General features: G+C 42.0%; 1 protein-coding gene across 1 annotated transcript in view; it reads right to left on the bottom strand.

Annotated features, from left to right (window-relative positions):
* Positions 1 to 3,132: 3,132 nt before the first annotated feature.
* ALKBH1 (alkB homolog 1, histone H2A dioxygenase) overlaps positions 3,133 to 25,133 on the bottom strand; it is a 53,386-nt gene continuing 31,385 nt past the window's right edge. Inside the window, exons 4-6 of the mRNA XM_053603036.1 lie at positions 13,807 to 13,897; positions 9,140 to 9,333; positions 3,133 to 8,130 (exon numbers count right to left, since the gene is read on the bottom strand). Of these exons, the coding sequence (XP_053459011.1) occupies positions 7,701 to 8,130; positions 9,140 to 9,333; positions 13,807 to 13,897 (715 nt within the window). The 3' untranslated portion in view covers positions 3,133 to 7,700. The remainder of the gene's footprint in view (positions 8,131 to 9,139; positions 9,334 to 13,806; positions 13,898 to 25,133) is intronic.

Here is a 25,133-nt window from a genome sequence, read left to right as displayed (position 1 = left end):
CCTTGTAAGATGCACGGCAGGTGTAATCCCACTAATCCCCCTCCTTCCCCCTCCCTCCCAAAGGATATTCTTTTTTTTGGCTGGGGTTGAATTTGAACCCACCACCTCTGGTGTATGGGGCCAGTGCCCTACCCCTTTGAGCCACAGGCGCCGCCCTAGAAATTTTAAATAGTATGGCCGAGAAGGCCTCACTGAGGTGGTATGAGAGCATAGACTTGAAGGAAGTAAGAGAGCTGAAATCTCTGGGAGAAGAGTTCCAGGCAAAGCAGAGAGCTCAGTAGGAAAGCTGCAAGGTAGGTTTGCTCAGAGGTAGAGTAAGGAGGCCAGGGTGGCTGGGAGAGAAGGGGTGAGAGGGAAATGGGGGACCTGATGGGGTAGGAATTTGTAGGCAAGTGATAAAACTTTAGATTGTGCCCAGAGTGAGGAGTGACTTACAGTTTTGAGCTCAAGAGTGACACAATCTGCCTTAGACGTTAACAGCCCCACTCTGACTGCTACGTAGAGAATACGATATGGGGGCAGGGGCCAAGCATGGAAAGAAGAGTTAGGATACTGTAATAATCCAGTTGGAGGGTGTCAGTGGCTTTGGCCAGGGCTGCAACAGTGACGTGATCAGATTCTGGATGCTTTAGCAGGGGTGTCCAACTTGTGGCCCATGGTCTCTTGCTGATTTTCTGAGGACTCCTGCTTATCTGTGGTGTCTGATATCATGAAAAGTATTCACGGACCTTTTTTGCTAATCAGCTTTTGCTTGTGTTTGTGTATTTAATGTGTGGCAGAGAAAAAAAAAGTTTGGACATCCCTGCAAGGGTAAAGCCAACATTTACTGTGAAATTAGAAGTAGGACTTGAGTGAATCAAGAGATTATTTCATTGATCTTACCAAATGAATGGGAACAAATGCACCTCTATTGCTTTAATTTGCACTTATTTCTGTCTACTATTGAAGCTGGCATCATTTTACATGTTTACTGGCTATCTGTATTGTCTGTTTTGAGACAGAGTCTCACTGTTGTCCTGAGTAGAGTGCCATGTGTCGTCATCATAGCTCAAAGCAACCTCCAGCTCAGGCTCGGGTGATTCGCTTGGCTCAGCCTCCCCAGTAGCTGGGACTATAGCGGCCCTCCACAATACCTGGCTAAGTTTTCTATTTTTAGTAGAAACGGGATCTTGTTCTTGCTCAGGCCGGTCTCCTGGTTCAGCCTCCCTGAGTGTGAGGATTACAGGTCTGAGCTACCTTATCCAGCCTATTTGTATTGTTTTCTTCTGGGAAGTTCTGGTTTTGCTTTGTTATTCCTTACTTTACTTTGGCTGATATTTGATTTCTTTACCCAAAATCCTGCCCACTGGGTAGCTTTGCTTACCGTTTATCCATACTCTGAGATTAATTTCTCATTTGAAAACTAAAGCATTCCAAAGCCGGCAGATAACACAAGTATTACTTGGTTATCTACTCCTTATAGATAACTTAGGCTCAAAAAAGTTCAGAGCCGGGTGCAGTGGTTCACAATTATTAACGCTAATGCAGTGTTTTTCAACCTTTTTTACTTCACAGCACACTTGAACCCATAGTTAAGCTTTCGTGGTACACTTAATTTATGTTATCGAAAAGAGTTAAGAAAAACTGTGCTCTGAACTTCTTTTGAAAATAATTAATGATCTTTAACATTTTCATGGCACACTAGTGTGCTGTGGTGTATCGGTTGAAAACCACTGTGCTAAGTGCTTTTGGAGGCTGAAGCAGGACTGCTTGAGGTTAGGAGTTCAAGACCAGACTGGGTAATAGAAAGACCTCATCCTCTGCCAAGAAACAGATTAGCTGGGCAGGGTGGCACACACCTGTAGTCCCAACTACCTAAGAGTCTTAGGCAGGAGGATTGCTTGAGCCCAGGAGTTGAAGGTTACAGTGAGCTATGATGATACCACTGTATTCCAGCCCTGGCAACAGAATGAGACTCTCTCAAAAAATTTTTTTTAATTGAGGCTCAGCTGAGTGACTTAGTTAAGGCAACACAGCTAAGTGCTGGAACTGTTCTTAAAATTTAGCTTTGGCAATAACCACTAAATTTCATTTTTCATCTAATGTGCCATCTTATTTTAGTAAAAACTCTGTCTTAACAGTAAAACTGAGAGGCCTGGGTGCGGTGGCTTATGCCTGTAATCCTAGCACTCTGGGAGGCCAAGGTGGGTGGATAGCTTCAGGTCAGGAGTTCGAGACCAGCCTGAGCAAGAGTGAGACCCCATCTCTACTAAAAATAGAAAAACTAGCTGGACATAGTGGCGGGTACCTGTAGTTCCAGCTATTCAGGAGGCTGAGGCAAGAGAATCGCTTGAGCCCAGGAGTCTGAGGTTGCTGTGAGCTAGGCTGAGGCCACGGCACTCTGCCCAGGGCAACAGAGTGAGACTCTGTCCCCTCAAAAAACAAAAACAAAACAAAACAAACAAAAAAGAGCACAAAGGCCTTCTTTGAGAGAGCAATTTATGCTGGCTATAGAAAATATGGAAAATGGCCAGGTGTGGTAGCTCACACCCGTAAATCTAGCACTCAGAGGCTTAGGCAGGTGGATTGCCTGAGCTCACAGGGTCAAGAACAGACTGAGCCAGAGCAAGACCCAGTCTCTAAAAATAGCCAGGCGTTGTGGTGGGTGCCTGTAGTCCCAGTTACTTGGGAGACTGAGACAAGAGAATCACCTGAGGCCAAGAGTTTGAGGTTGCTGTGAGCTATGATGCCACAGCACTCTACTGAGGGTAACAAAGTAAGACTGTCTCAAAAAAAAAAAAAAAAAAAAAATAAAAGAATCTCATAAACTTCCAGCCTTTTACACACACATACACATTTTTAAAACACTGGTAAACATTGTGCATACTCTTTTTGAGCTGGTTTTCTCAGCTAATGAGAATTTCTTCCAATTGTTAAATATTTCTCTAAAACATGATTTGTGGTGGCTATATAGTATTTTATTACATAAAATAATTTCATTAAACAAGACCCTTTGGTTAGACAACTTTTTTTTTTCTTGAGAGAGTCTCACTTGGTCATCCTCAGTAGAGTGATGTGGTGTCATAGTTCACAGCAACCTCCAACTCTTGGGTTCAGGTGATGCTCTTGCCTCAGCCTCCCAAGTAGGTGGGACTATAGGTACCCGCCACAATGCCTGGCTATTTTTTAGAAATAGGGTCTTGCTCTGGCTCATGCTGGTCTTGAACCTGTGAGTTCATGCAATCCATCTGCATTGGCCTCTCAAGTGCTGGGATTACAGGCATGAGCCACTGTGTCCGGCCTTGTTTTTTTCCCTTTTGAGTCTCACTCTGTTGCACAGGCTAGAGTCCTATGGCATCATAGCTCACAGCAACCTCAAATTCCTGGGCTCAGGAATTTGGGACTACAGGTACTTGCCACAACGCCTGGCTAGTTTTTCTGTTTTAGTAAGATGGGTCTCACTCTTGTTCAGGCTGGTCCAGAACTCCTGAACTCAAGTGATGCACCTGCCTCACTCAGTCTTTCAGAAGGCTTAGGATTACAGGTGTGAGCAATCATGCCACCTTGTTAGACAATGTTGTTGCTGCTCCTAGACCTGCATTATTAAGTCTCAGGTAGAGATAGACTTACCAGGTCAAAGAGTATCATCTTAATAAAAACACACTTATTATTTTCTTAAAAAGATGATTTAAATAGATTTTTAATGTGAAAAATCAGAAATATAGAAACGCACAAATAAAATAAATATCAACTGTAATACCACCATTATTCACATTCTGGTACAAACATTGTTCCGATTTTTCTTTATGTAAACATTCTATACAAAATTAGGTTACTATGCAGTTTTATAATTGGATTTTCTCACATAAATACAGTATGAGTACTTTCCTCTAACTATTCTTATAAAGTATGTTTTTGTTGTTTGTTTTTGAGGCAGAAGTCTCAACTCTGTCGCCCTGGGTAGAATGCTGTGTGGCATCATCATAGCTCGTAATAACCTCAAACTCCTGGGCTCAAGCGATCCTCTTGCCTCAGCCTCCTGAATAGCTGGGAGCCATAGTGTTTAGTAGAGAGGTCAGACTTGTCTCGAATTCCTGAGCTCAAGTGATCCTCTTGCCTTGGCTTCCCAGAATGTCAGGATTATAGGCGTGAGCCACCATGACTGGCCTTAAAATGTATTTTCCAGTAGGATACAAGCTCCACCAAGGTAAGTACTTTGTATAGTCAAAGAATAGTGCTCAATAATCATTTGTTGAAAAAAAAAAAAAAAAAGAATTTAATTAACTAAATCCTGTTGCTAGATACTGAGCTTATTTCAAATTTTTACTATTATAAGCATTCTTGTGCAGAAATCTTTCTGGATAGCTCTAATTTCCTTTTCCTTTTGGACCTATGTCTAGACACAAGAAATTACTTATTTTTATTTTATTTCTTTTGAAACAAGGTCTTACCCAGTCAAGAGTGCTGTGATGTCATCAGAGCTCACTACAACCTCAAAACTCCTGGGCTCAAGTGATCCTCCTGCCTCAGCCTCCCAACTAGCTGGGACTACAGGTGTGCACTGCCATACCTGGCTAATGATTACTTCCTTATTCAATTCCTAAAAGTGAAATTCAGTGGGTCAAAGAGTATATATTTGAAAACATAATTAGGAAGACCACATAACTTATCATCAAACCAGACCATTTCAGAGAGGAAAAGTTCCACATTACATGCCAAACTGTGCCTTAGAGGATAGAGCAATTCACATTCCTACTAGTAAAAAGTATTACTGTGTCAACTTCCCCACGCATTTGTGACCCCGTTTTTAACATTATCTCAGATCACACTGAGTATCTACTATAACATTATTTCTTCCTTTGGCATAAAATGATAAAAATTCCTAAATAACACCTTCCCCTTGGTCCTTATCTTGGTTTCAGGTTCTTTTCTAGGGTCCTTTCCAGGGGTCTGGGTTCCTTTCTAGGTGTTCACAGACTATCCTGTAAAGGAACAGGTCATGTCTTTTACGCTTTGCAGACTAAACAGTCTCTGTTGTAAAGGCTCAATTTTGTCATTACGCCATGAAAGTAGCTATAGATAATATGTAAATCAGTTAATGTGGCTGTGTTCCAATAAAACTTTATGATCTTTCTAAAATCTGAATATTATAATTTTCATGTGTTACAAAATGTTCTTTTGATTACCTCAGCCCTCCAACCCTTTAGAAATGTAAAAACTATTCTCAGGGCAGTATAAAAACAGGAGGTGGGTCATTGTTTACTGCCCTCTGACTTAAAAAATGTATGGAGACATTTAAACAAAAGGGATCACTCTCAGGTAAATGTAGAAAAACCACTGATTTTTCTTTTCTGGATTACATAATTTTCTGTAAAAGACCTTAAGTTAGAGTTGCATTATATATATATCTTCAACTGCATGTTATAAAAATAAATATAGCAACAGATAATTTCATTGTGCAAACAATTCTACTCACCATCCCACTCAGTGAGCACATATCCTAGAGGGGGGCAAAGAATGGGAGATAGGACTCTGCTATTCTATAGGATGGCCCCAGTTTCCACTTGCTTCTCACAGCATAAACATTTTGCTTCATGGAGTGTGAATCGCAATTCGGATATATATTTTTTGTATAACACTAACATAAGCTAACACCTTTAACTGATACTCAAAGAGCAACCATTTTAGGATCTTACTATGTCACCCTCAGTAGAGTGCTGTAACATCACAGCTCACAGCAACCTCAAACTCTTGGGCTTAAGTGATTCTCTTGCCTCAGTCTTCCAAGTAGCCAGGACTACAGGTGCCCCCCACAATGCTTGGCTATTTTTTTTTTTTTTTGGTTGTAGTTGTCATTGTTGTTTGGCAGGCCCAGGCTAGATTCGAACCTGCCAGCTCTGGTGTTTGTGGCTAGCGCTACAGGTGCTGAGCCAGAGCAATCGTTTTAATGGGAAGGGTGAACTGTCTCTGTTGGATTTATTTTACGGTAGTATGTTGGCTTCTGATGGGTTGTATTTAAAGTACACTGTAGAAAATTTGAGGGATTTTTCCCACTGGTAATTTTAATTATATAAAAATTCCCTATCATCTGCTAATTTTAGAACTTAGCTTACATATAAGGGGTGGATCCATATTAATTTGTATCCTTAAAAAGACACCTGCTATTACCATATGAATTCAATATTCGATGCCAGCAATTAAAAAGAAAGGCAGAACAGAAGAGAGATACAAATTCAGCAAGACATGTCGCAAGCAGCAATCAAAGTGGCTTCTAGCCAGTGCTCCACACAAGCAAGTAAATAAGGACTTTTTTTTTTTTTGAGACAGTCTCACTATGTAGTTCTCAGTAGAGTGCTGTGCCATCACAGCTCACAGCAATCTCCAACTCTTGGGCTTAAGCGATTCTCTTGCCTCAGCCTCCCAAGTAGCTGAGACTATAGGCGCCCACCACAACGCTTGGCTATTTTTTTGTTGCAGTTGTCAGTGTTATTTAGCTGGCTGGGGCAGAGTTTGAACCCACCAGCATTGGTGTATGTGGCCGGCACCTTAACCACTGAGTTATGGGAGCCACCCAATAAGGATGTTTCTAGAGCCCAAATAGTAATAAAACAATATTGCCACATCATGTTTCCAGAAAGGAGCATTAAATTACTCAAGAAGATTGCAGCTAACATTATCTTCATTTTTTAATCAAGGAAACCAAGGTCCATAGAAATATGAAGAACTTGGCTCAGGGTGTAGTGAGTCGAGTTGTTGGGAGGGTATAAAGACTAACACCAGGTGCCTCATGCGTTTTCCAAGCCCACCATCAGAGGAGACAGCAGTGATTGGCGTATCAAAGAATATTCTCTTTGGTGAAACAGCCACAAAGAATAGCAAGGGCAGGGCAGAAACAGCTGGAGGGTTAAATAGCATGAACAATATAGCAAAAAATAAATAAATAAAGGGAGAAATACTAATCCCGGGTACACTAACTTGCAAGGACAGATACAGATCTTTAATTTAAAATGGAGTAACTTTATTCATGGAAAAAAGAACAAGAAACCCCCCTCAGGACTTTTTTAGTTCAACTAAAACTGCATTAAAAAGCCAATAGAAGTTTGGGGATGAAAATGGACAGGTGGAGAAACTACTGTTCCCCTTTCCTTGAGTTTTTAGATTTTTTAGGCAGAGAGTTGTGATTATGTTCTTTCCTAGGGGAGAGGATTGCCAGTTCCACTCTGTTAATATGCATAGGATTCTAGAAGACGGAAGAATTTGATGGTAACTGTAGGAGTTGAGAAGAGATTAATGGCTGGTTCACAACTACCCCAAATCACCAGAAATGGGGGGCAGGAGTACTATGGTTGCCATTGATAAAATCTGAGGTATTTAAAGACTCTGCAGACACGGAAACTCACTTCTCCCGCCCTGAGAGGTAATGGTAGAGGCTGAGAAGGTTGTTGTAGAAGAACAATACCTTCCCGCGTTGAGTTTTCAAAACACGTAAGTAACATCTAAGTAGGACTGGACGAAGTCAAACACTTCTCTTAGTGAAGTGGTTCTGAAGACTTCAGAATGGGTTCCAAGGCAACAGTGTGATCAATGATTAGTTTTTCTGTCTGTTTTTGGCTTATCCTGGTGCAAAAATCCATGGCAATACAAAATATTACCTACTCAGTATTAATAGTGTGGTCATTTACTATAAGAACTGTATTAGTCAAGAATGGGATATCCAGGTCTCAGCTGTCAGGGTTGATCCTAGCCCGTTTTGCTGGGCTATTCTGGTCATCCAGATGGCAGACACCTTCGGTGGTGATATCTCTTTTTTTCTCCTCCATAGATTCCAAAGGGAAGTCCTGACCTGTGGCCAGGACCTGTCGGATAGTCATGTTAACACGAGCAGTTTTCAAGTAGCTGGCACACACCTGCCAGTCCTCCACAGAACAGGGCTCTATTACTGAATCTCTGGGGAGGACAGCTGGGAGAGGCATCTCTAGGCAGTGAGGCAGGGTTTCCCCCTCTGGATTTGGAAGGACCCGAGGGACTGCATGGTTCAAGAGGCGGCTGAAACCTGACATTATCATGATGTCACCACTGTGCATAAACATGGCTGTGGGGGCCTCCTCTCTTTTGAGACCTCCCAGGAGAAAGATGGCAGACTGTCCAAAGCTACAAAAAATAAGTTAAAAAAACAACAACACATGGAATAGTAAGTTTCTGTTATTAACAATAGTTTGGGAAGTCACTTCCCACTGCATTATTTCCTAATTTTAGCTGAATACTTATTGCTACTAAATTGTGTGTGTGTTTTTTTTTTTTTTTTAAATAGAGAAAAAGTCTCACTTTGTTGCTTGGGCTGAGGTGCAGTGGCATGATCATAGCTCACTGGAGCCTTGAACTCTGGTCTTAAGTGAAGTAATCTTCGCATCTCAGCTTCTGGAGGAGCTGGGACAACAGGCTTGCACCATCATGCCTGGCTAATTCTTCAATTTTTTTGTTTTTTTTTACATAGAGATGAGGTCCTGCTATGGTTGCCCAGGATAAAATCCCGTTTAAAAATTGTACTAGGATCCTTCTCTTCTGGCTGTGTCTATGAGTGACCAACCCATGATCTGTCACCTATTCTGACAGCCCACAGACATGCTACAAAATAAAATTTGATGCAGTTAAATAAGCAAATGAAGAATTTAGTTTTAACATTATCTTTAAGTCTTTCAATAAAACGAGTCTTTTACTATGTTTTTCATTCTTCCACTTTAAAGATAACATAATAAATAAGAGGCACTTTGTTGAGATACAGGTGCAGTCATGTGAATAAATTATGTTTATGAGGACAAGGAGAGTAAACTCCTCAGGCTTTAGTGTTTTGCTCTGTATTCTGCCTTCTATTCCAAAAAGATCATTTTGCTCTATAGCCTCCTTCTTGTCTATCCTCTCATCACAAAAGGCAGAATCCATGCATCTTAAACAGAAATAGTGACTGCAATCTGGTCACTGCTCTTAAAAAACTAAGCTAATTTTACTTGATGATTAATTGTCAAGATTCTCTGAAGTGAAAGGTTATAGAGTCCAATCATTTAAAAAAATTTATAGTTTTATTTGTTTGTTTTAGCTTAAAATGCATTACAGAAAAGAATTACATGATAAAAGTCAGTCAAAATCTCTGGAACTAACTTACCTGAATGACAGCAGGGGTTTGGAGTGATCTAGTTCAGATCTGTCTACGTGGATTCCCAGTGTGGAGTCTAAGCGGTAGTAATTCAGGATACCTGCTTCAGCTCGGAAACCCTGAAATCCACAGGCAGCAGCTACTTGCTCTGAGAGGAAAGCCAGGTCAGAAGGAAAAGGTGTATAATGATCTGCTGAGTATTTCTTTGGTAAAAGTAGAAAAAATAAGAAAAATAAACAATGATCTCAGGAATACAGGAAACTATGGCATAAGATTACCTACCACTTTAAAATCATCTAACTTAGAAAGTAATATTAACACTGCATTCATACTATACTTTCATTCTTGAGGCATCCAGTAATATAATAATGAACCGTTCAAAAATATCAAGCACTATACCATGCAGTGGTAAATTAGACAAATTCACACTGGAAGGAGTCTGTGCATAAAGGAATTACAATGCCACCTTTTAGTTAGTACATTTTAATCCCAAACAGGGTAATTCTTTTAGGGCAAAAAAGCAACTCAAAACTGTTGATGTCAAGAGTTACCTAAGAGCTGGGTGCGGTGGCTCATGCCTGTAATCCCAGCACTTGGGAGGTCGAGGCGGGTAAAGTGCCTGAACTCGCAGGTTTGAGACCAGCCTGAGCCAGAGCGAGACCTCGTCTCTAAAAATAGCCGGGCCTTGTGGCAGGAACCCATAGTCCCAGCTACTTGGGAGGCCGAGGCAAGAGAATCGCTTGAGCCCAGGAGTTTGAGGTTGCTGTGAGCTATGATGTCACAGCTTTCTACTGAAGGCGACAAAGTGACACTCTTTGTGCCAAAAAACAAACAAAAAAAAAAAAAACACAAAAAAGTACCTAAGGAAACATACTGACTAATATAAGGTAGGGTCCTACATAAGATCCTGGAACAGAAAAAGGATATTGGCTAAAAAGGATATTGGCTTCCTTAAGGAAATCTGAATTTCCTTAATTCCATAAGGAAGTCACTATTATAATAATGTATTACTACTGGCTAACTGAGACAAAGGAACCACGCTAATGTAAGATGTTAGTAATAAGGGGAACTGGGTAATTTCTCTGTACTATTGTCTCAAATTTTTAATAAATCTAAAACTATCCTAAAATAAAAAGTTAATTAAAAAAAGGCAAGTCAAATAGTATAACCAGTCTGGTGTTGGAGCACTCAGCTTGCAACATCTTTTGACATACTCGAAACACATGAATTAACTCTGACTTAGATGTGTATTATGGCAGAGGCAGGACCTTACAATGGACATAATTTTCAGCATTTATTTCCTAAACTGCCTGTTTCAAGCACCTATGGATCACAATTTTTTTTTTTTTTTTTAGCGTGCTATAGCATCATAGCTCACAGCAAACTTAAACTGTTGGGCCCAAGAGATTCTCTTGCCTCAGCCTCAAGTAGCTGGGACTATAGGTGACTGTTACAATGCCAGGGTATTTTTTAAAGATAAGGTCTTGCTCTTGCTCAGGCTGGTCTTGAACCCATGAATTCAGACAATCTACCTGCCTCAGCCTCCCACAGTGCTAGAATTACAGGCACAAGCCACCTCACTTGGCCTCCAAAAATATATTTTTCATAAAAAAAAAAACAAAGCAAAAAAATAAACCAAAGGCTGTAATATTCAGTCTCTATAAAATCTTTCTGCCTTCATGAAAATGACAAGGCTGCAGGTGTGATCAAGACTTTCACTTACTTTGCCATGCACCTAAGTCTGAGGACTATTTTGCCTATTTGTCTCCATAGAGGCGTGACTTTTGTCTTGTTACTCTTCTCTCTCCTTTCTCAGCTTTTCTAAATCAAGCTCAAATCTGGTCAGAAAATCCGTTTTGTCCCTTATCTCCACTAGCATCCTTATGTATTCTAGACAGAGCAACAGAGTTACATATAGGGCTGGACAGGTATGTATTTATTTTGACCAGAAGTGAACTTTAACTTCAGGTGTAAGGAAGACTTTTGTGGAAAGTCTTTGACAAAAGGAGTAGCCTCTTCAGTTGGAACTTTATTTTATTATTTTTTTTTTTTTTTGTGGTTTTTGGCCGGGGCTAGGTTTGAAACCGCCACCTCTGGCATATAGGACCGGCGCCCTACTCCTTGAGCCACAGGCGCCGCCCGGAACTTTTTTTTTTTTTTGAGACAGAGTCTTACTATGTTGCCCTTGGTAGAGTGCCATGGCATTACAGCTCACAGCAACCTCAAACTCTTCGGCTTAAGAGATTCCCTTGCTTCAGCGTCCCAAATAGCTGTGACTATAGATGCCTGCCACAATGCCCGCCTATTTTTTGTTGGAGTTGTTGTTGTTTAGCTGGCCCCAGGCCAGGTTCAAACCTACCACCCTTGGTGTATGTGCCTGGCGCTATAACCACTGTACTATGGGCACTGAGCCATCAGTTGGAACTTCTTTGTTTTTTCTCTTTTTACTGAAGTGCAAGAAAGAGTTCCTATTTAATTTCTCAAAACTGAAAGTGTAAAGAACTTCAAGGCTTCCTCTATTATTTTAAACTTTAGTCCTTCAGAAAATAAACTAGTTACGGCCGCTATTCTAGCTCTAAATAGTCTCTGCCATAATGAAATAATTATCCTTTTGGACGTTCAACACTGTCTAAACTATCTATGAACTACTCTTCTTTTTAAGTTCTCTTTCACTTTTCTCTGATTACTCATTCAGAGTTTTTGTAATTTTCACTGAACTCTTGGTTAAGGTCCTTGGGAATAATAGTATAAACAATAAAAATATTATCAAAAACCATATATAAATTTTAATATGTGAATGCATTTAACTATTTAGCACAGCCAGGCACTACTGTAATCACTTTACAGGCATTAATCACTTAATTCTCACAACGACCTTATGAAGTAGACACTATCATTTTAGAGGCAGGATTCAAATTCAGGCTATTTAACTTAAAGAAAATCACATGGCCATTTCCCAGAATACAAATATCTAGTTTTCTATTGAATATGGATGGCTGAAAGTAAGATTTACATCACAAATATTTTTTAAGTAACATCTGTCATTATTTGGAACAGTTAAAACATCTGTTGGTAAGTTGGGTCGACTGAAACTATGAAGCTTTTAGAAAGTAACTGGTTAGTAGGCAGTGGAGATGATCTACAATGTTTTATTCAGTTAATTCCTAGAATCAGTCCTTCTAGCTGGTGGCAAAAATCTAATTAAAATAAGAGAAATTATGTGCAGGTGACAAAGAAGACATTTTCTGACATACAGAGGACAGGAATGAAGACACTAGCTTAAGAAAATATGAAACTTGGTGGCACCGGTAGCTCAGTGGGTAGAGCACCCGCCACATACACTGATGCTAGCAGATTTGAACCTGGCCCAGGCCAGCTAAAACAACAACAGGCTTGGTGCCTGTTGCTCAGAGGGTAGGGCGCCAGCCACATACACCAAGGCTGGTGGGTTTGAACCCTGCCTGGCCCTGCCAAACAACAATGACAACTACAGCAAAAAAATAGCTGGGCGCTGTGGCGGGTGCCTGTAGTCCCAGTTACTTGGGAAGCTGAGGCAAGAGAATTGCTTAAGCCCAAGAATATAGACGTTGCTGTGAGCTGTAATGCCACAGCACTCTACCATGGGTGACATAGTGAGACTCTGTCTCAAAAAGAAAAAAGAAATAAAAATAAAACAACAACAACAAAAAATAGCAGGGCGTTGTGGCAGGTGCCTATAGTCCCAGCTACTTGGGAGGCTGAGGCAAGAGAATCACTTAAGCCCAGGAGCTAGAGGTTGCTGTGAGCTGACACACTATGGCACTCTACTGAGGGTGACATAGTGAGACTCTGAATCAAGAAGAGGAAAAAAAAAGAAAAAGAAAGAAAAGAAAATATGGAACTTAGGTGCAGTGGCTCACACCTGTAATTCTTGCACTCTGGGAGACTGAGATGAGTGGAGATGGGAGGCCAACTGCTGGAGGTCAGGAGCTCGAATCCAGCTGGAGCAAGAACAAGACCTTGTCTCTAAAAACCACCCTGGTGTTCTGGTAGGTGCCTGTACTCCCAGCTACTCTGGAGGCTGAGACAAAAAGATCACTGAGGAGGTTGCTATCAGCTATGATGTCATGGCACTCTACCAAGGGCAAGATAGTGAGCTCCTGCATCAAAATAAAAGAAAACATGAAACTCTTGACAACCGCAGGATATTCGTTCCCATCTCTCTCCTGCCTATATGTTATACAGCAGGTAAAGGTATTTAGATATTGAAAGTTCTTTTGTGAGTTGAAGACAGAGAACATTAGAAGTATATGGTGCTTCTTTTACTCCAGACAGATAGTATGTAGAAACTAAATGCTCAATAAGCTCTAGACAATAATGAAATAAAGATAAGTGAGCACTGCTCTTAAAAGCATTGTAAAGAAAAATTGGTATCTATACAACCTACTTCGAGAAAGCATTGATGACTTCTAGGGCAATAATATAACCTGAGGATATGTAAAGAAGAAATTGTCTTCTGATAAATTATTCATTCCTCTTAAAATACCTGAAGTTTTTTTTAAAAAGGAAATAAATGAAAGGGATCCTCCTACAAATGGATAATCTGGTACCTAAAAGGTTGGCCAGGAAGAAATCCATCTATGATGGTCTAAGAAGCACACAAAGGGAAAATAGAAGAATTAAGGAAATATGAATACCTTACTGTCCCAGTTATAATGGTAGCCCAGGGTCACCCAACGTAGTTTCTCTAGTAAACTTCGAGGCTGTCGCTTATTCACTTCTTTACACCTGCAGAGGTTGGCAACAAAAGAGGATTTATTCATCTAAAATGGCAACAATAACCCTTTCTATAGATCTTGAAGTCTAATTTTAGTATTCCATGGAATAGGCTGTTAGCCAAGACTCGACAGGGGAAATCAGAACAGATAAATGAGTTAACCAACAAGACAGTAACAGTAAAATTTCTAGTCCTTGGCTATAAATCCTTTATTGAACGTGATCAACTTTCAGTTTTAAGTCTCTAGTATCTCAATAACGATAAAACAAAAATGACCACAGATTTCTGTAAATGAGGAAAGGGACCAACAATAGTATGAGCAATCAAAAATATGGCCAATAGGCCAGGCGCGGTGGCTCACGCCTGTAATCTTAGCATTCTGGGAGGCCAATGTGGGTGGATTGCTTGAGCTCAGGAGTTCAAGACCAGCTCAGCAAGAGCGAGAACCCACCTCTAATAAAAATAAAAAATTGATTGCAGCCCAATTCATAATTGCTAAGTCATGGAAGAAGCCCAAGTGCCCAATGACCCACGAATGGAATAGCAAATTGTGGTACATGTATACCGTGGAATAGTATGCAGCCTTAAAGAAAGATGGAGACTTTACCTCTTTCATGTTTACATGGATAGAGCTGGAACATATTCTTCTTAGCAAAGTATCTCAGGAATGGAAGAAAAAGTATCCAATGTACTCAGCCCTACTATGAAGCTAATATATAGCTTTCATATATAGCTACAGCTATAACCCAACTATAGCACAAGAATATGGGGAAAGGGCCAAGGGAGGGGTTAGGAGGGGGGAGGTTAGGATGGAGGTAGGGTACCACACCTATGGTGCATCTTAGAATGGGTACAGGCGAGATAGAAAAGTCCGGGGTGGGAGACAAGATGGCGGACTGAAGCCAGCTTTCAACAAAGACTCCCGTCCAGAAGGAGAGTTAAGGGACAGGAATTTAGTAAGTATCCTGGTGGACTTGAGCCTCACCAAGAGAGAAGGCTGAAGAACGCACATCAACACCGCTGAGGCAAGTTGTGATCACAAGGACGCAAACAAAAGGTACAAAATCCACCACCAAGCGGACGGGAGTCCCCCTCCCCCATGAGACCGGCTCTAGAGCCCCACAATTGAACAAGCGGGCAGAAATTAAAGGCCCTCCCACTACACTCCACGGGAGAGACCTTCTAAAAACTGGACCTACCTCCCCTACTGGGGTGCCGTGGCGTTCTCCTGCCGGACATAGGGCTGAATAAAACTTTGGGAATCCTTTGCCGGCAACCCTGAATCCCCGGCGCTCCCCTCCCGCCCACTGAGGTCTGGAGGCCTGTCCCCCAGGACTTCGGATCCTTGGGTGATTTCTCAAGGGGAGTGGACAGTCCCCGAGTTGCGACTGGTCAGCATTGACTCTGAGGCGCGCCGAGTGAGGAGAGGGCACCGGGCTGAGGGGGAGTCACGCCTCGCGGCACTTCCCTGCGGTGCAGTGCAGCAACCCTCCCCGGGCATACGGGGCCCAAGACTGAATCAGACTCTGGCCTCCCCGCTGAGAGCTGAGAGCCCCTACTCTCACTCGGGGTCTGAGGGCCTATCCCCCAGGAGTTCGGCTCCTTGGGTGATTTCTTGAGGGGAGTGCACAGTGCCTGAGCTGCGTCAGGTCAGCGCTGACTCTGGGACACGTGAGCGAGGAGAGGGCACTCTGCTGAGGGGAAATCAAGCCTTGGCGGCACTTCCCTGCGGTGCAGTGCAGGAGCCCTCCCCGGACCCGTAGTATTGCGTGAAACTGAATGAAACTCTAGCTTCCCCCGCCCCACTCCCAATCGGGGTCTGGGGGCCCATCCCCCAAGAGTTCTGATTCCTGGGGGATCTCTTAAGGGGTGTGGACCCAGCACAAACTGCGGCTGCTCAGTGCTGACTCTGGGGCACGGGACAGAGGAGAAAAGGGTCGCCTGAGTGCCCACACCAGAGCAGCAGTTCCCTGGAGGTAGATCAACAGCCGTTTTTTCTTTAACGGCAGAACGCTCACTTCTGGATATTCTGAGGCCACACCCCCTGTCTCCCTGGGCAACCAGAGGAGGCCACCGGTGACACGGCTCACAAACCCGGAAGCCTCCAGGGCGGGGCCGACCCAGAGAGGTGTTCAGACGCAATTCTCCAGCAGCAAAGACGTTTGAACTCAAAACAGCCCGTCTCCTGTAGGCGACGACAGGAACAGAGACAGAACCTCACAAAGTTGTCTGTTCTGTTCTGTTAGCAGCATGCATCAGGGACGGGGCTAAGCCTGAGTGAACACCTCCTTCCCATCACCTGCATCAAACACTCAAAGATGTCAGGCCCCATCTCCTCCTGCTAGATAGCGGCAGTCTGCGGGGGCCTGGCAGACTTCCTTGCGATTCAAGCAGGTGCAAACCCCTGGAGTGTCTGTTCACTGCAGGCAACTGGGTTAGCCATCTGCAGAGACACCAGTGACTGGGTCCGACGGAGGGGCAAAGTGGGGAAGGAGACGTCAACCTTCCCAGACTGCTCTGTTTGCTGGGTGGCTCCTCCTGACTCCACGCTGCACTGGGGTGAGCTGTGTCAGAGGAGTCACCAGGCCCCTGTGATCCAGTTCCCAGAGACCTCTTGAACCCTTCCACCCGAGACAAGTGCCGATTGAGACAGTTGATTCGGACCTTTTGAACTGGGCTAACAGACTGAGGTCTCTTCAGGCGGTGCCCTGGGTGTGCGATTGTAGGAAGGTTTGATTCTCCTTTTCCAACTGGGGCCAGAGGTGGGCAGGCGGGGTGACTTAATTGCTGATTTTTCCACACAGCTGAGACTTCAAGCCAGAGTAGAAGTTGCAATAGGATCGAACAGAAACCAGCTGAAAACAAGACAGAACCACTTTGCTCCACCACACCAGACAGGGCCCCAGTTTCTCAGGCCACAACACTGTACGGGCCCTCGATAAAACCCCAGGGGAAAAACCAAAGGGAGTAAACCATGGGGCGGAATCAGCGGAAAAACTCTGGTAACATGAATAACCAGAATAGATCAACCCCCCCAAGAAAAGATACGGCAGATGTGATTGAAGATCCCATTCATAAACAACTGGCTGAGATGTCAGAAGTCGAATTCAGAATTTGGTTTGCAGACAAGATTAATAAAATGGAATTAGGAATTCGCGGAGAAATTCAAAAATTGTCTCAAGAATTTAACGAATTTAAAGACAAAACCACCAAAGACTTAGACACACTGAAACAAGAACTTACAGCACTAAAAGATATGAAAAATACAGTAGAATCCCTCAGTAACAGAATGGAGCAAGCAGAAGAAAGGATTTCTGACATTGAAGATAAAGTCTTCGAAAGCTCCCAATCTCTCAAAGAGGAAGAGAAATGGAGAGCAAAAACGGATCACTCACTCAGAGAGCTCTCAGATAATTCGAAAAAAAACAACATAAGGGTTATAGGAATTTCGGAGAATGATGAAGTGGCTGCCAAGGATACAGAGGCCCTTCTACATGAAATTATGAAAGAAAATTTTCCAGACATGCCTAGAGAATCTGAAATTCAGATAGCAGACAGCTTCAGAACCCCAGCACGATTCAACCCCAATAAGCCATCTCCCAGACATATCATAATTAGCTTCACTAAAGTTAACATGAAAGAGAAGATTCTCAAAGCAGCCGGGCGAAAGAAAACTATAACGTACAAAGGTAAGAATATTAGAATAACTGCAGATCTCTCTGCTGAAACTTTTCAAGCAAGAAGAGGCTGGTCATCAACTTTTAATCTCCAAAAGCAAAAAAACTTTCAACCCAGGATCTTGTATCCAGCTAAACTGAGTTTCATCTATGATGGAGAAATTAAATACTTCAATGACATTCATATGTTGAAAAAATTTGCCATAAGTAAACCAGCTCTTCAGGATGTTCTCAGACCTATCCTCCACAATGACCAACCCAATCCTATACCACAAAAGTAAACTCACTCAGAAACTTCGGATCAAACTCCAACTTCCACACTGGCGAAAGGATTAAAAATGTCCACTGGACCTTTGAAAAACTCGATACCCAAAATTCCACCAGACTTATCAATACTCTCCATCAATGTGAATGGCTTAAACTGTCCTCTAAAGAGGCATAGGTTAGCTGACTGGATACAAAAACTCAAGCCAGATATTTGTTGCATACAAGAGTCACATCTCAACTTAAAAGACAAATACAGACTCAGGGTGAAAGGATGGTCATCCATATTTCAGGCAAATGGTAATCAGAAAAAAGCAGGTGTTGCAATTTTATTTGCAGATACAGTAGACTTTAAACCATCAAAAGTAAGGAAGGACAAGAATGGTCACTTCATATTTGTTAAGGGTAATACTCAATATGACGAGATCTCAATTATTAATATCTATGCACCCAACCAGAATGCACCTCAATTTATAAGAGAAACTCTAACAGACATGAGTAACTTGATTTCCTCCAGCTCCATAATCGTTGGAGATTTCAACACTCCCTTGGCAGTGTTGGATCGATCCTCCAGAAAGAAGCTGAGCAAAGAAACCTTAGATTTAAACCTAACCATCCAATATTTAGATTTAGCAGACATCTACAGAACATTTCATCCCAACAAAACTGAATACACATACTTCTCATCAGCCCACGGAACTTACTCCAAAATTGATCACATTTTAGGTCACAAGTCTAACCTCAGTCAATTTAAAGGAATAGAAATTATTCCATGCATCTTCTCGGACCATCATGGAATAAGACTTGAATTGAGTAACAACAGGAATCTGCATACCCATACAAAAACATGGAAGTTAAATAACCTTATGCTGAATGATAGCTGGGTCAGAGATGAGATTAAGAAAGAAATCACCAATTTTTTGGAACAAAATGACAATGAAGACACAAGCTATCAGAACCTCTGGGACACTGCAAAGGCAGTTCTAAGAGGGAAATTTATAGCACTGCAAGCCTTCCTCAAGAGAACGGAAAGAGAGGAAGTTAACAACTTAATGGGACATCTCACACAACTGGAAAAGGAAGAACATTCCAACCCCAAACCCAGTAGAAGAAAAGAAATAACCAAAATTAGAGCAGAATTAAATGAAATTGAAAATAAAATAATAATACAACAGATCAATAAATCAAAAAGCTGGTTTTTTGAAAAGGTCAATAAAATAGATAAACCTCTGGCCAACCTAATCAGGAAAAAAAGAGTAAAATCTCTAATATCATCAATCAGAAACAACAAAGACGAAATAACCACAGACTCATCAGAAATCCAAAAAATCCTTAATGAATATTACAAGAAACTTTATTCTCAGAAATATGAAAATCTGAAGGAAATAGACCGATACTTGGAAGCACGCCACCTTCCAAGACTTAACCAGTATCAAGTGGAAATGTTGAACAGACCCATATCAAGTTCAGAAATAGCATCAACTATACAAAACCTCCCTAAAAAGAAAAGCCCGGGACCAGATGGTTTCACGTCAGAATTCTACCAAACCTTTAAAGAGGAATTAGTACCTATATTACTCAACCTGTTCCAAAATGTAGAAAAAGAAGGAAGACTACCCAACACGTTCTATGAAGCAAATATCACCCTGATCCCCAAACCAGGAAAAGACCCAACAAGAAAAGAAAATTATAGACCAATATCACTAATGAATATAGATGCAAAAATATTCAACAAGATCCTAACAAACAGAATCCAACAACACATCAAACAAATTATACATCATGACCAAGTTGGTTTTATCCCAGGGTCTCAAGGCTGGTTCAATATACGTAAATCTATAAATGTAATTCAGCACATAAACAAATTAAAAAACAAAGACCATATGATTCTCTCAATTGATGCAGAAAAAGCTTTTGATAATATCCAGCATCCCTTCATGATCAGAACACTCAAGAAAATTGGTCTAGAAGGGACTTTTCTTAAACTGATAGAGGCTATCTACAGCAAACCCACAGCCAATATCATATTGAATGGAGTTAAATTGGAATCATTTCCACTCAGATCAGGAACCAGACAAGGCTGCCCATTGTGTCCATTGCTTTTCAACATTGTAATGGAAGTTTTAGCCACCGCAATTAGGGAAGAAAAGGTGATCAAGGGTATCCATATAGGGTCAGAAGAGATCAAACTCTCGCTCTTCGCAGATGATATGATTGTGTATCTGGAAAACACTAGGGACTCTACTACAAAACTCCTAGAAGTGATCAAGGAATACAGCAGCGTCTCAGGTTACAAAATCAACATTCATAAATCGGTAGCCTTTATATATACCAACAACAGTCAAATTGAAAAAGCAGTTAAGACTCTATCCCATTCACAGTAGTGCCAAAGAAGATGAAATATTTGGGAATTTACCTAACAAAAGACGTGAAAGATCTCTATAAAGAGAACTATGAAACTCTAAGAAAAGAAATAGCTGAAAATGTTAACAAATGGAAAAACATACCATGCTCATGGCTAGGAAGAATCAACATTATCAAAATGTCCATACTACCCAAAGCAATATATAATTTCAACGCACTCCCTATTAAAGCTCCACTGTCATATTTTAAAGATCTTGAAAAAACATTACTTCGTTTTATATGGAATCAGAAAAAACCTCGAATAGCCAAGACATTACTCAGAAATAAAAACAAAACAGGAGGAATCACACTACCAGACCGCAGACTTTACTACAAATCGATAGTGATCAAAACAGCATGGTATTGGCACAAAAACAGAGAAGTAGATATCTGGAATAGAATAGAGAACCAAGAGATGAATCCAGCTACTTACCGCTATTTGATTTTTGACAAGCCAATTAAAAACATTCAGTGGGGAAAAGATACCCTATTTAACAAATGGTGCTGGGTGAACTGGCTGGCAACCTGCAGAAGACTGAAATTGGACCCACACCTTTCACCATTAACTAAGATAGACTCTCATTGGATTAAAGATTTAAACTTAAGACATGAAACTATAAAAATACTAGAGGAGAATGCAGGGAAAACCCTTGAAGAAATTGGTCTGGGTGAGTATTTCATGAGGAGAACCCCCCGGGCAATTGAAGCAGCTTCAAAAATACACTACTGGGACTTGATCAAACTAAAAAGCTTCTGCACAGCTAAGAACACAGTAAGCAGAGCAAGCAGACAGCCCTCAGAATGGGAGAAGATATTTGCAGGGTATAACCCTGACAAAGGTTTAATAACCAGAATCCACAGAGAACTCAAACGCATCAGCAAGAAAAAAACAAGGGATCCCATCGCAGGCTGGGCAAGGGATTTGAAGAGAAACTTCTCTGAAGAAGACAGGCGCACGGCCTTCAGACATATGAAAAAATGCTCATCATCTTTAATCATCAGAGAAATGCAAATGAAAACTACTTTGAGATATCATCTAACTCCAATGAGACTAGCCTATATCACAAAATCTCAAGACCAGAGATGTTGGCGTGGATGCGGAGAAAAGGGAACACTTCTGCACTGCTGGTGGGAATGCAAATTAATACATTCCTTTTGGAAAGATATATGGAGAACACTCAGAGATCTAAAAATAGATCTGCCATTCAATCCTGTAATTCCTCTGCTGGGCATATACCCAGAAGACCAAAAATCACAACATAACAAAGATATTTGTACCAGAATGTTTATTGCAGCCCAATTCATAATAGCTAAGTCATGGAAAAAGCCCAAGTGCCCATCGATCCATGAATGGATTAATAAATTGTGGTATATGTATACCATGGAATACTATGCAGCCTTAAAGAAAGATGGAGACTTTACCTCTTTCATGTTTACATGGATGGAGCTGGAACATATTCTTCTTAGTAAAGTATCCCAAGAATGGAAGAAAAAATACCCAATGTACACAGCCCTACTATGAAACTAATTTGGGACTCTCACATGAAAGCTATAACCCAGCTACAACTTAACAATAGGGGGAAGTGGGAAAGCGGGGGGGGGGGTGGGTAGAGGGAGGGGAATCGGTGGGATCACACCTGTGGTGCATATTACAGGGGTATTTGCGAAACTTGGTAAATGTAGAATGTAAATGTTTTGGCACAGTAACTGAGATAACGCCAGAAAGGCTATGTTAACCACTGTGATAAAAATGTGTCAAATGGTTTATGAAGTGAGTGTATGATGCCCCATAATCATATCATTGTATACAGTTATGATTTAATAAAAAAATTAAAAAAAAAAAAAAGAATGGGTACAGGCGAAACCTACTAAATGCAGAATACAAACGTCTACATACAATAACTAAGAAAATGCCATGAAGGCTATATTGAATACTTTGATGAGAATATTTCAGATTGTATATGAAACCAGCACATAGTACCCCTTGATTGCACTAATGTACACAGCTATGATTTAACAATAAAAAAAAAAAAGAATAAAAACAAATGAAAAATTGAGGGGGAGGCAAGATGGCTGACTGGAGCCAGCTTTCCACAGAGGCTCCTGTCCAGAAGGATAATTAAAGGAGAGAAGTTTAACAAGTAAGCTGATGGTTTGGAGCTGAGCCAAGAGAGAAGGCTGAATGCACATCAATCCTGCTGAGGCAAGCTGTGACCCCAAGGAAACAAACAATAGGTACAAAATCCATAGCCAAGTGGACGAGAGTCCCCTACCACCCCCACCCTCCCATGAGAACAGCTTGCAGTATACTCCAGATACAAACAAGCGAGCAGAGTTTAGATCTCCTTCTATTTTATCCCATGGGAGAGACCCTCTAAAAACTGGAACTCCTTCCCTAGAGAAGACATACAAATGTGCCATGGCACTCTCCCGCCAGGCATAAAACTGTATTTATTCTCTACCTGCAATTCTGAACTCCCAGCACTCCTTTCCACTCTCACCCCGAGGTCTGGAGGCCTGTCCCCCATGGAGTCCAGATTCTTGGGCATTTTCTAGAGAGGTGTGGACAGGGTGTGGGCTATTGCTAGTCTGTGCTGATTCTATGGTATGGGAGTAAGGAGAAGACGGTGAACTGAGGCTGAGGGAACCCTACGGGACAGGAGAAGGCAGTGCCCCGTGGCACAGAGCAGTAGCAGTGGCAGCGGGAACAATAGGGCTCACACACCTAGGGATATTTTGAAGAGATACTTCCTGCCTCTCTGGACAACCAGAGGAAACTGGGCAGCCACCGGCGGAACAGATCTGGGACAGAAACACAGGCCCCATGAGTAAAGGGTATGCCTGAGGTGCTACCTGCCTGGATGGAGTGCAGGAACTAGAATATGCGTGCACAGAGACGGCATACTCCCAGGGTGGAGCTGAGCCAGGACTGCTTTAGTGAGCCTAAGACAAACCTGACCCTCAGGGGATCATAGCTGAGACAAAAGCAGGCGGGAAACCGAAAGCTGAATGTGAGCTCTAACCAAGCTTGCCCCAACACAGACTGTAGCTGAGACAGACATCCCAGCTCTGGGCAGCGGTATAGACTGGGGCTGAGTCAGTTTCTGTGAACTCAAACAGCATCTGATCCACAGGGGAATATAGCTGGGACAGAAACAAATTCTGTGAAATTGTCCTGTTCTGTCAGCAACATCAATCAGGGGCGGGGCTGGAACTGAGTGAATGGACCCAGCCTCCAATAAGCACCCGGGGTTGTCAGGCCTCAGCTCCCCCTGGAGGATAGTGGCAGGGAGAGGTGGCCTGGCAGAGGAGACATAGATCTCTTTCTGACTCAGGCAGGTGCAAACCCCTGGAGCATCGGCTCATTGGAGGGAACTGGGTCACAGCCCTGTGGGGTTACCAGTGACTGAGTGTGACAGAGGTGCAAGGTGGGGAAGGAGGCATCAACCTTCCCAGACTAATTCATTTGCTAGGTGGGTCCTTCGGACCTCATGGAACACTGAAGCTGAGTCATACTTGAGCTGCCAGCAGACCCCTGCTATCTAGTTGCTGGAGACCTTTTGAACTCTCCCACCTGAGATGGGTGCTCATTGGGACAATTGAGTTGGACCTCTTGAACTGAGCCAATCATCCGAGGACTATCCAAAGTGGTACCCTGGGTGTGTGGTTGTGGGAAGGTTTGATTTTCCTTTTCCAGTTGTTGATGAGGTGTGTGTGTGTGTGTGTGTGTGTGTGTAACTTAATTGCTGGTATTTCTCCACAGCTGAGACGTCAACCCAGAGTAACTGATTCACTAGGGTAGGACAGAGACTAGTTGAAAACAAGACAGAGCCATTTAGCCCCACCACACCAAGCAGGTCCCCAGATTCTCAGGCCGTAGCACTGTACGGGTCCTTCACAAAGCTCTAGGGGAAAAGGTACAGACACTAGTTCCAGCTCTTGGGCAAAGGGCTGGTTAATCACTATTTCAGGAGCCCCCCAACCCAACTTCATTTTACCTGCTCATCTAGCCAAACACTGTAAAATAATCATAGGGCAGATTCAGTGGAAAAATTCCGGTAACATGAATAACCAGAGTAGATCAACTCCCCCAAGGAACAACATGACAGACACAACTGAAGATACCATTCATAAACAGATGGCTGAGATGTCAGAAATCAAATTCAGAATTTGGATTGCAAATAAGATTAATAGAATGGAGGTAAAGTTGGAATTAGAAATTCAAGGAGCATTTCAAAAGTTGTCTCAAGAATTCAATGAATTCAAAGACAAAAATCACCAAAGATTTTGACACATTGAGACAAAAATTTGCAGCCCTCAAAGATCTGAGAAATATAACAGAATCCCTCAGTAACAGAATGGAGCAGCAGAAGAAAGGATTTCTGACATTGAAGACAAAGCTTTTGAACACTCCTAAGCAGTCAAAGAGGAAGAGAAATGGAGAGCAAAAACAGATCATTCTCTGAGAGAGCTCTGGGATAATTTGAAGAAAACTAATATTCGCCTTATAGAAATTCCTGAAGGAAGCAAGGTGGCTTCAAAAGGTACAGAGGCTCTTCTTCATGAGATAATGAATGAGAACTTTCCAGACATGACAAGAGATTCTGAAATTCAGATAGCAGACAGTTTCAGAATCCCAGCACAACTCAACCCGAATAAGACATCTCCTAGATGCATTATAATGAAATTCACCAAAGTTAAAATGAAGGAGAAAATTCTGCATGCAGCCAGATGTAAGAAAACCATAACGTACAAGGGGAAGAAGATTAGAATGACTGCAGATCTCTCTGCTGAAACCTTTCAAGCTAGAAGAGGGTGGTCATCGACTTTTAATCTCCTAAAACAAAATAACTTTCAACCCAGGATCCTGTACCCAGCGAAACTGAGTTACATTTATGATGTA

Source organism: Nycticebus coucang, chromosome 9 (assembly GCF_027406575.1).
Source record: "Nycticebus coucang isolate mNycCou1 chromosome 9, mNycCou1.pri, whole genome shotgun sequence".
Taxonomy (NCBI): Eukaryota; Metazoa; Chordata; class Mammalia; order Primates; family Lorisidae; genus Nycticebus; species Nycticebus coucang.
This window is presented reverse-complemented; position numbering and strand designations above follow the sequence as displayed.